This window comes from Gambusia affinis, linkage group LG20 (assembly GCF_019740435.1).
Source record: "Gambusia affinis linkage group LG20, SWU_Gaff_1.0, whole genome shotgun sequence".
Classification (NCBI taxonomy): domain Eukaryota; kingdom Metazoa; phylum Chordata; class Actinopteri; order Cyprinodontiformes; family Poeciliidae; genus Gambusia; species Gambusia affinis.
This window is the reverse complement of record NC_057887.1, coordinates 13,768,547-13,777,667: the sequence shown is the minus strand read 5'-3', so window position 1 is coordinate 13,777,667 and position 9,121 is coordinate 13,768,547. Positions and strand designations below refer to the sequence as shown.

Below are 9,121 nucleotides of genomic sequence, written 5' to 3'. Positions count from 1 at the left end.
AATTTACAGTTATACAAACAAACCACCACAACATGTCTTTGACCTTCACTGAGGTAAGAGTGACCTGCAGTGCAGTAGATGTTATTGTGGGATCTTCTGTGACCTCCTGGATTAGTTGCTGGTGTAATTTTAGTTGGCCATTAGTTGATAACAACTTTCACTGTTTATTGGAGTCCCAAAACGATGTGAATTACTTTGTAGCCTTTTCCAGACTCCTAGTTCTCAAATATTTTTGTTCCATAATGCCGGTTTTTGAGATCGTTGTCATGTCGACAGACAGACACTGAAAGTGTTTTCTTGATTCTACAGGTTAGCCAGCAATTAGGTATGATGTCACTCCTGAAATTGAAACAAAAGATGTGTTTAATCATATGTTTTGCGATTTAATAAGGGGGGTAATTGCTTTTTTATGTAGGGACAGCTTTGTTTGGATAACATTTTCCTTTAATAAATTTAAACCTTTTATAAAGTTTATTTTTAAAGCCCTTACCTGTTGTGAAATCTTGCTGTGGAATATTTAATTACTGAAAAACAAGACCTCTTGGATAGTGTCTTTAAAAGCACAAAAAACAAAAAGCCATTAAATAATTACTGATTTCATTTGTTTAAGTGGTATCTGTTCTGATGCAGGCTGTGGTTCATCTGTTCCACCTTCAGCAGAGAAATATGTGCAGTTTACCTGGACCAGAGCTTATTGACTTCAGTGTAATTTTATTAGACAGGAAACGCTGCAGGCGAGTTACAAACTGAATGCCTTCCATCCTGATAAAGCCCTTTCAGATCAGCTTTGTACTAAAAACCCCAACAGGTGACCTAATGCGAATGACAACAGTAATGTCCCTGTGAAATATGAAAGCACATGAATGAAGCAGATGACATTTGTGGAATGAAACATGTGGGGCTAAATCCCATTTCGTAGGGCTATCCCTCCCCTACAGCACTCCTCCGGTCCCTTGGTGCTGAACTAAGAGGTTGAAAGGTTTCCACAGTAAAACAGGACACTCCTTTAAGAAGCTGAGCAAGAAACTGATTTCTTGTATATGCGACTAATGATGCACAGTGTGTTGTTAAATCCCCGCAGTATGCATTACAGACAAAAGTATGGGTCCAAAATTAACGCAGTGAACAAAAATGATCAATCTTAGCTTATTAATTTAAAACACAATCTGGTTAACTTCAAAACTTCTGTAGCAAATTGATTAAAAACACACAGAACTATAAACTACAAACACTTAATAATTTTCAATTTTCACAATTATGACCTATAGCTAAAGAAAAGCCAAGATTGAACTTTTCAGAAAATTTCAATATTATAAGGATTTTTATTACAGAAAAGCCTGCCCTCTGAAAAGTAAGTACCGGTATATGCAATGCAGAGCATAAATGCACTCAGTATTTGGTTGGGGATCCTTTTGTATGAAACACTGCATCAGTGCGGCATGGCGTTGAGGCAATCAACCTATGTGACTGCTGAGTTGTTAAGGGAACCCAGTTTGCTTAAATAGCAACCTCGATTCTGATTCTGTGCCTCTGCATTCATTCAGCTCTCTTACATCTTGATTTTCAAATTATATGTATAATTTACTTTCATCTGAAAAGAGAATTTGGAATCAAAAAGTTCAATGTTTTTTTTTATTCTTAATCTAGGTAAAAGACGTTTGACCTCGTCTCTCGCTCTTGAGTGGACTAATATAACGGATGCTTATGGCCACAGAAGTAGCCCATGTCCAGACATCTTGCTTTGTAAATCTCCCCAAGAACTCTTGAATTGGCTTTGCTTCACAATCTTCTCATGGGTGCAGTTTTTTTTTCCTTCCACTCAACTTTACATAACAACATTGTTATTGGAAAAAGTTCTCTGTCCTCACTTAAGCAGTGACTTAAATTTAGAAATAAGAACAGCTTTTTAGCCATTCGTTTTGGTTTGATTGGAAAGAAAACACATTGCTGTGCGATAATCTACACATTCAAATAGTTGATATTGTAAAACTATTTTATATTGAGAAATGTTTCACACTTGGTATTTTTCATGAATAAATCGACTGAAACTTAGAACACCTCAAACTGGACATTTGAGTGGGTAATGGGCCAATTAAAATATATTAGCTGAGAAAATGTTTATTTTTGTGAGTGTATTTGCAAACATGTCTCAGTTTTTAAGGGTTTTTTTTAAACCACTTCCATGTAGCTTCCCCCTACATTAATGCTTGGGATGTCCTAGAAATTTAAGAAATGAAGAGCTAAGTGCTCACAATGAGTGGAAAGAGGTGAAATGCGATTTTTGATGGTGAGATTAGTGTAGATGTTTTCTGTTTTAATTCATGCACTGTGCAGGAAGAGGATATCTGTACTTATTTATATCATATGGATTTATTCATATTATTACTTAAGAAAAAGTGGTAAAAAAACCCAAATCTATAACACACTGCATTTGTCGTTTAAACCAAACCAGCAGCAGACGAAGAGAATTAATCAGCCAAATTGAATTTGCTCAACCTGCATGCACACAGCCTGTCCTTTTAACTTGTCGAGCGCTCTCCAACGCAAAAGGACAACACAGTGTTTTGTGAAAAGCTACTTGAATCCTTGCATAATTAGAGGTCTCATAGCTGTGTTGAAGATGGGGGTGGAGAAAAGAGGCTAGCTGAGCTGCATTTAGGGAGGCAAAGTGAAAAGCAGTTGTGTGTTTTCAGGAGATTGTGTTCATTAAACAGACAGCTGAGAATGGATCAGAGGAGAGAAGCGAGTAATCGGTGACGCAAAAATGGAGGCCAAGTTTGATAAGAGAATTCTGAAAACAACTCAGAGTTCTGGAGTTTGTCTGTGGCACATATGAACATGCTTTGATCTAAACCATTCCAGTATGCACATATAGCACATATATGTTTGTTTGTATATACTTGATCTTCTGCTTGAAGTGCAACCACCTCAAGTCTTTTACAGCTTTTCTTTCTGGATTACCCTGTAATTAACTCCATCAATCTTTCCATGAACTCTGACTAGAGCACCTAGTCTTGTGCAATCTACAAGACTAGGTTGGCCATGTCCCTCATAAAGCTTATAGCAAACTGCCAAGGGGACTTCTTGTGCCTGCCTTCAACCTTTACACTCAGATTTGTAGATTGCACAAATAATAGTCATCCTCCCAACTGAGCAGTGGACTTCTGCAGCTCCTCTCGAGTCACCATGGACCTATTGGCTGCTTCTTTCATTAAAGTTCTCCTGCCCTGTCAGGTTAGGTAATTTAAATCTTCAAAGCTTGGGATATTCTTTTTAAAACCTAACCCTGCTTCAATCCTCCCCATAAATTTATTTCTAATCTATCGGTTGTGTTTCTTGGTCTTCATGCTGTTTGTCTGCTTATGTTCTCTAACAAACCTCTAAGGCTTTAAGAGCTGCTTTTATGGTGAGATTAAATTGCACAGATCTCTCAGATGATGTCTGAAGATAATTGTTCGCATTTGAATTTCTTTAGGGGTGTTGGGGGCGAAATAGGAAAACGTTTAAGTGACATACTGTATGAATACATATAAACCCTGGAAGAGTTTCAGAGAGCGAAAGACGTTCATCATATTTGTCACTAGCATTGCAAACCTTAAGCATTTTTTGAGGGTATTCTTTTTAATGTTCGCGTTTTGTCATACAGGACATTCTTGCAAGAAACATTATAATTCCTCCTAAGTGTTTGCGTGTACTAACTGGGTCTGTGCTCTTCGGGAATAGCCCGTGGTTTAAACAATGGAGCTTATTCTGAACAGCTGGACGCAGGCTGCGGAAATTTAATTAGCCTTAGCTACAAAATGATCAGTGAGTGAATTATGCAATGCAGGCTCTTTTCATCTGAAGCACTGGCATAATTAAGCTGATATAAAATATCATTAGAGGTGACAGGCTGTTAAAAGACACAATAATTGACCGAACTCTCATTGAGGAGCTGCCTCCGCAAGCAGAGTACGGAACTTGTTTGGGGAAGTGCTGCCATCTAGCGTAAAGGTTTGGTTCAACCGCGGTTTCAAATTCCGGACTTTCCCGTTACTCAAATTAAGTGTTCCCAGTCCATAATGCAAAGTTTGCTTCACTGGAAATATTTTACGGTTGATATACAGTAATTAAGGTGTAATTAATTAATTACAAAAACCTGCAAAAACACACTGAAGGAAACATGGATGAAATGGTAGATAGGTGTATGAGAAGCTGGTGGAAAGACGATTAAAAATATCAAATTAGTAAAGGAGGAGATGTTTAGCAATTATTAGAGATAAATGAGAAACAGATGAATGAAAGAGAAAATGATTAAAAAGAGGAACACATGGATAATGGAAAACATATGAATGATATAACATGGACAAACCAATGGGCAATATAAAGCTAGATGGAAGGAAAGCAGGTTTCCTATTTTGAACTGAGTTACTCAAATTAATTGATTTTTGGACTCTCAGATACATGGATATGGACAAGACTCCTATGACTATGGAGAGACAAATGAGTACAGGCTACAGATTGATGCACGTACAATTTTTTCCCCTCTCCATGTTGAACTCAACCACAGTAAAGATGACACAGAGACAGATCATATCTTAGCATGTTATGAAAGTTTTTATTATAATGTAAAATCAGTCAGCTTATAGTATGGAAACAAACAACTGAGCTACCACAGTCCAACCGTTGAAGACAAAATTCTCTGAAGGCACTGAATCATTGAAGAATAACTTGATCAAACTCAAAACATTCAAACCCATATTCTAACCCTTGGAGATGATACGCTTGCAAAACTGATCAATAGACATAAACATATGCAACAAATGTGGGAGAGACATGATACCGTGAAGGCTTAAAAGTGACCAAGCTCCTTTCTGCACTGATTTGGGAAAATGTCATGCAGAAAATGCAAAAACAACAACTCAACTTTAAACCTTAAAGAATCCGTGACATCAGTTATATAAACTACTTTGTAACGTTACAACAAAACCCTATTAGAATAGTTCTACAACAACACAATTCTGCAGGGCTGAATCTAATGAAGTCATCGCAAAAATGACAAGACTACAGAGTGCAACAGCAAGATGGAATCGATCAGTTTGTGGCTTGATGGTTTCAGCGGTCATACTCCTTATCAATGAACTTTGCCATAGTAGACAGCTGGATATTTGTTGTACCCTCATAAATGGTTCCTACAAGTGGAGAAAAACAGAAAAAAATGATTTTATTCCAAGATTGCACAAAAAGTCCACATGCCATCAGCCCTGCCTGTCTCCTGGTACGCAGTTATGCATTAGATGTGTTGTTTTTTTTTTTTATTCACAGCAGCTTCATTAAACTGTGTAGGTGTGATGACATTGGGGGAAGCAGTTGTGTGGGGGATTCCTTCTGAGTTCCAGTTCCAGTTGCTGCAGTCCCACCCACCCCACTGGTCCAATCACAAACACCCAAATGTGTGTGTCCCTAATACTACTTATAATACTTCTGTTCTCTACAAATTCTTATTCCCCATGGACATTTTCAGATTTTGTCTCAAACATAACAGCCAGTGTGTTTTCTTGGGCTTGTTTGTGACAGACCAACACAAAAAGATACAAAACTGTGAAGTGGATTGAAAATAATAGAGTTGGTACATTCTCTATGCACGTACCAACTCTGATCAGGTTCCCTGTCCCAGATCATGAACGCATCTCCACAACATGATGGTGCTATCATCATGTAACGTCACAGTAAAGGTGTTTTTTTTTTGGAGATTTTTATTTTGAAATCTAAAATTATTTAGATTTTTAGATATTTAGAAATGTTCAATTATGTGCCACTTTGGTTTGATCTATCTATCACGTGACATCAAGCCAATTTTAGTGAAGCGGTGCAACGTCTCGTTGAGGCTCACCAATTTTACAGTCTCTGTAGTATTTCTCTATGGGGTAGTCCTTGGTGAAGCCGACTCCTCCCATCCATTCGATGCATTTCGACGTAGTTAGAGTTGCAACCTGGATAAAATTAAACAAAATTAAACAAATAATTCACGATGCTTGCCTCAAGCTGATGTCGTCAAGTTCCACTAGAGATGTCTTGACAAAAACAGAGGCATGGCTCAGAGACGGGAAAATGCACACAGCTTCCTTTTATCTAAGCAATCAGAAATCACACCTCAGAGGAGAAGTATTTGGCCATGCAGGCCTCTTTGATGAAAGGTCTGCCGGCTTCTTTCAGACGGGCGGCGTTGTACGTCAGCAGACGCGCCGCTTCGATCTGGGTGGCTACATGAGCTATTTGATGCTGCATGCCCTGGGACACAGAATAGTGCGTTGTTAACAAACAACACCCTGCCCTCAAAAGTGAATGTGCATGTACAGAAGAGAGGAGTTGTCTTTAAGACCCCACACACCTGAAAGTCAAAGATGCGCTTTCCAAACTGCACCCGCTGTCTGGTGTAAGGAATAGTATGGTCAAAGCAACCCTGCGCCAGCCCAACCATCTGCAGTCCCGGGTGGGGAAAGTGAACGCATCACTAAGTTGCACTGAATGCATTTTATTGAAAACCATTAACGTCCAACATTTTTGCTGCATACCTGTGCAGCAATTCCAATCCTGCCTTCGTTCAACATTCCAATAGCATATTTGTATCCATGACTGACCTCTCCTAAAATATTCGCCTCTGGTACCTGCAACAGACAACGGAAGATTTGTAGAGGAAAAACAAAAAACCTGGTCTACATCAGTCCAGCATTCTGGTATGTTACTAGCTTTTAGTAATTCTCCAAACCCAAGATTGGGGAATGCTGTCATTAAAAATCCTCATTTAGAAGCTTTACAGGAACTTACAGCAGAGGGATCTACGTTGGCCATCACTAGGAAAACCCCTGCATGCTCTGCGTTGCTGATCCACATCTTGGATCCATTGATTATGAAATAGTCCTTGTGTTTTTCCGCTCGTGTCTTCAGAGCAAAAGCATCGCTCCCCGATTCGGCTTCAGAGAGGCAGAAGCTTCCAATCTGTCAGAAGCCACAAGATGCAAAGCATTACAGGAACTGTACTGCGATATGGTAAATATACCAGTGTATCTTGTAATATGGATTTAAGAAACAGGTTTCTCTTCTGCCCAGGTGCACCAGATTACTGATGGACTACTGCCCCACCTACACACATTCAGTAGACTTCAGACATTATGTCTTGTCCCAGTCATGAAAACATACACTGTTCCATTCAGAATGAAACTAAAATTCTGTCGACCAAGTGGTTTCAGTAAACCTTGAGCCTCTGCTGTTAGAAATTTGAGATCCGAAGGCAGTGAAAGACAAACGACGGCCGTTCAGTGGAAGCCGAAGAGACTTTTTTAAAAAACTTTAATCCGTTTAAATCAGGGGTGTCAAAGTCAAATGGACGGAGGGCCAAATAAAAAATTTAGCTACAAGCCGAGGGCCGGACTGATCGAATGTTCTTTGAGATTTTTTTAAATGACGCATTTGGTCTAGTGCATCGTAAATTTCCTCTTTCGGACCGGGTGGGGGTGGGGGTCTTGCGCGTTTGAGGATCGAACAGGGTCCGTTGTGAGGATCGAGCAGAAGCGCGTTGTGAGGATCGAAGCAGTGCATCTCGCATTTTTCAGACGCTTGCTGCTAATAAATCAAGATCATAAAATCTTCTCTAAATGTACAAATATTTAAGATAATTACTTAATAACTGGTTATTAATAAACCACCAAATCACTAAAAAGTTTATTTTAGTAATTTGGTTAAAACATAAAACCCAAATATATTATGTTACTATATGTAGAATTACACATTTTAGCCATTTAATTCAATAAATTTTAAGATTGGGGGTTAGAGTTAACACAACCCATAACGTTCAGTTTCTCAGGCAGTATAGTACATGAAAATCAAAAAATATATATCTCCAACACACACATTATGCCATGGTTAAGGATTACACAATCACAGGATGTGTACTAATGTATCCAAGCATAACAATGGAAGGTTGGGTGGAAGGAAAATGTGTGGTAGAGAAAAGTGCATAAAATGTATAAATGTATAAATGCAATGTATAAAACAGTCAGTGCCACTCTAAAAAACATTTTGTGTTTTTATTTTTTGCAAAAACACATTTTAGGTCTACAAGAAGCAGGTGGGAAAATGTCTTCTGGTGTAATTTTGTTTACCATAATTCCAAGTGGTGCTTGGTAAAAAAAAAATTACACTGTACATAACCAGAAGATCCCAACTACCCACAGTGAAGTATGGCAGAAGAAGCATCATGCTGTGGGCATGTTTTTCCTTAACTGGAAGTCATTGTGCAGGCAATTAACATAGACTATTTAATATCCAGTGTACATTTCAGGAGTCTGGCATTACTGCGTTAAAAAAAAATTATGCTCTTTTGGAATATCTTAAGATGCAGTGTACATACCCCCTGCTCAAACAGGGATCTAATGACTTCTTCATCCATGGTAGAATTTTCATCCATCATTGGCACAAATGGGGCGATGCGCTCTTGTGCATATTTCCTCACTGTTAATCAGTAACAAAGATTAGAAGGTTTTGTCTCCAGCTCTCTGCAGCAGCAGGAACACAGCTTTGCTGCTCACCTGCGTCCCTCATCATGCTCTCCTCCTCTGAATATGTCTGTAGAGGAGGGAAGGCCACCACTCCACCTGCCTGGTTTGGAGCCACTGCTGGGGCAGAGGTAGTCCTGCTCCTCAATCCAGACTGACATGCCCCCCATGATGGACGAGAGATCTGTCTGAGGGACTGACGGTCAACAAGAGAGGAAACACTGTATTCACATCGAGTGTCCACCGTAATTTCCATTACTTATCAATAAATTTGCAACCAGTCAGTTGTTTATGTTATCAAACAAGTTGGTTGATGCCTTAGCAAACGTTAGCATCTACTGAGTGATTAGCCAGCTAGGTAACATAAATATAAAATTAATGACAAAATAAGTGAAAAATACTGATTTTCAGTTTTATGGAGCAGTAGCCTAATATGAGAGAAACGCGGAGCACAGTCTCACCTTTGACAAAAATCTGACCAACGGGGCAGCCATGGTTTGTTATAAAACTGCGAATACAAATAGGCTGAAGGTGCCTTCATGGCGGTATGGAATCTTCCCTTTTTCACACAGATATCATGTCTTCTT

General features: G+C 39.0%; 1 protein-coding gene across 1 annotated transcript; it reads right to left on the bottom strand.

The window, feature by feature from the left end:
- Positions 1-4,570: 4,570 nt before the first annotated feature.
- Positions 4,571-9,106, bottom strand: acadsb (acyl-CoA dehydrogenase short/branched chain). Its single transcript, XM_044103142.1, has 10 exons — positions 8,996-9,106; positions 8,568-8,730; positions 8,356-8,490; positions 8,179-8,261; positions 6,808-6,978; positions 6,555-6,695; positions 6,371-6,460; positions 6,133-6,270; positions 5,873-5,972; positions 4,571-5,171 (listed from the first exon to the last, which is right to left on the bottom strand). Exons 1-10 carry the CDS (start codon positions 9,026-9,028, stop codon positions 5,095-5,097), a joined length of 1,131 nt encoding a protein of 376 aa, XP_043959077.1. The 5' UTR covers positions 9,029-9,106; the 3' UTR covers positions 4,571-5,094.
- Positions 9,107-9,121: the final 15 nt, after the last annotated feature.

Excerpts from the sequence above, each read along its gene's own strand:
- acadsb (XM_044103142.1), bottom strand. The coding sequence starts at position 9,028 with ATGGCTGCCCCGTTGGTCAGATTTTTGTCAAAG. Across the intron at positions 6,696-6,807 it reads CCAACGTAGATCCCTCTGCT|ACCAGGTTTTTTGTTTTTCC; the intron begins GTAAGTTCCTGT and ends GGACTGATGTAG. Across the intron at positions 5,172-5,872 it reads CTACAGAGACTGTAAAATTG|GAACCATTTATGAGGGTACA; the intron begins GTGAGCCTCAAC and ends CTCCACTTGTAG.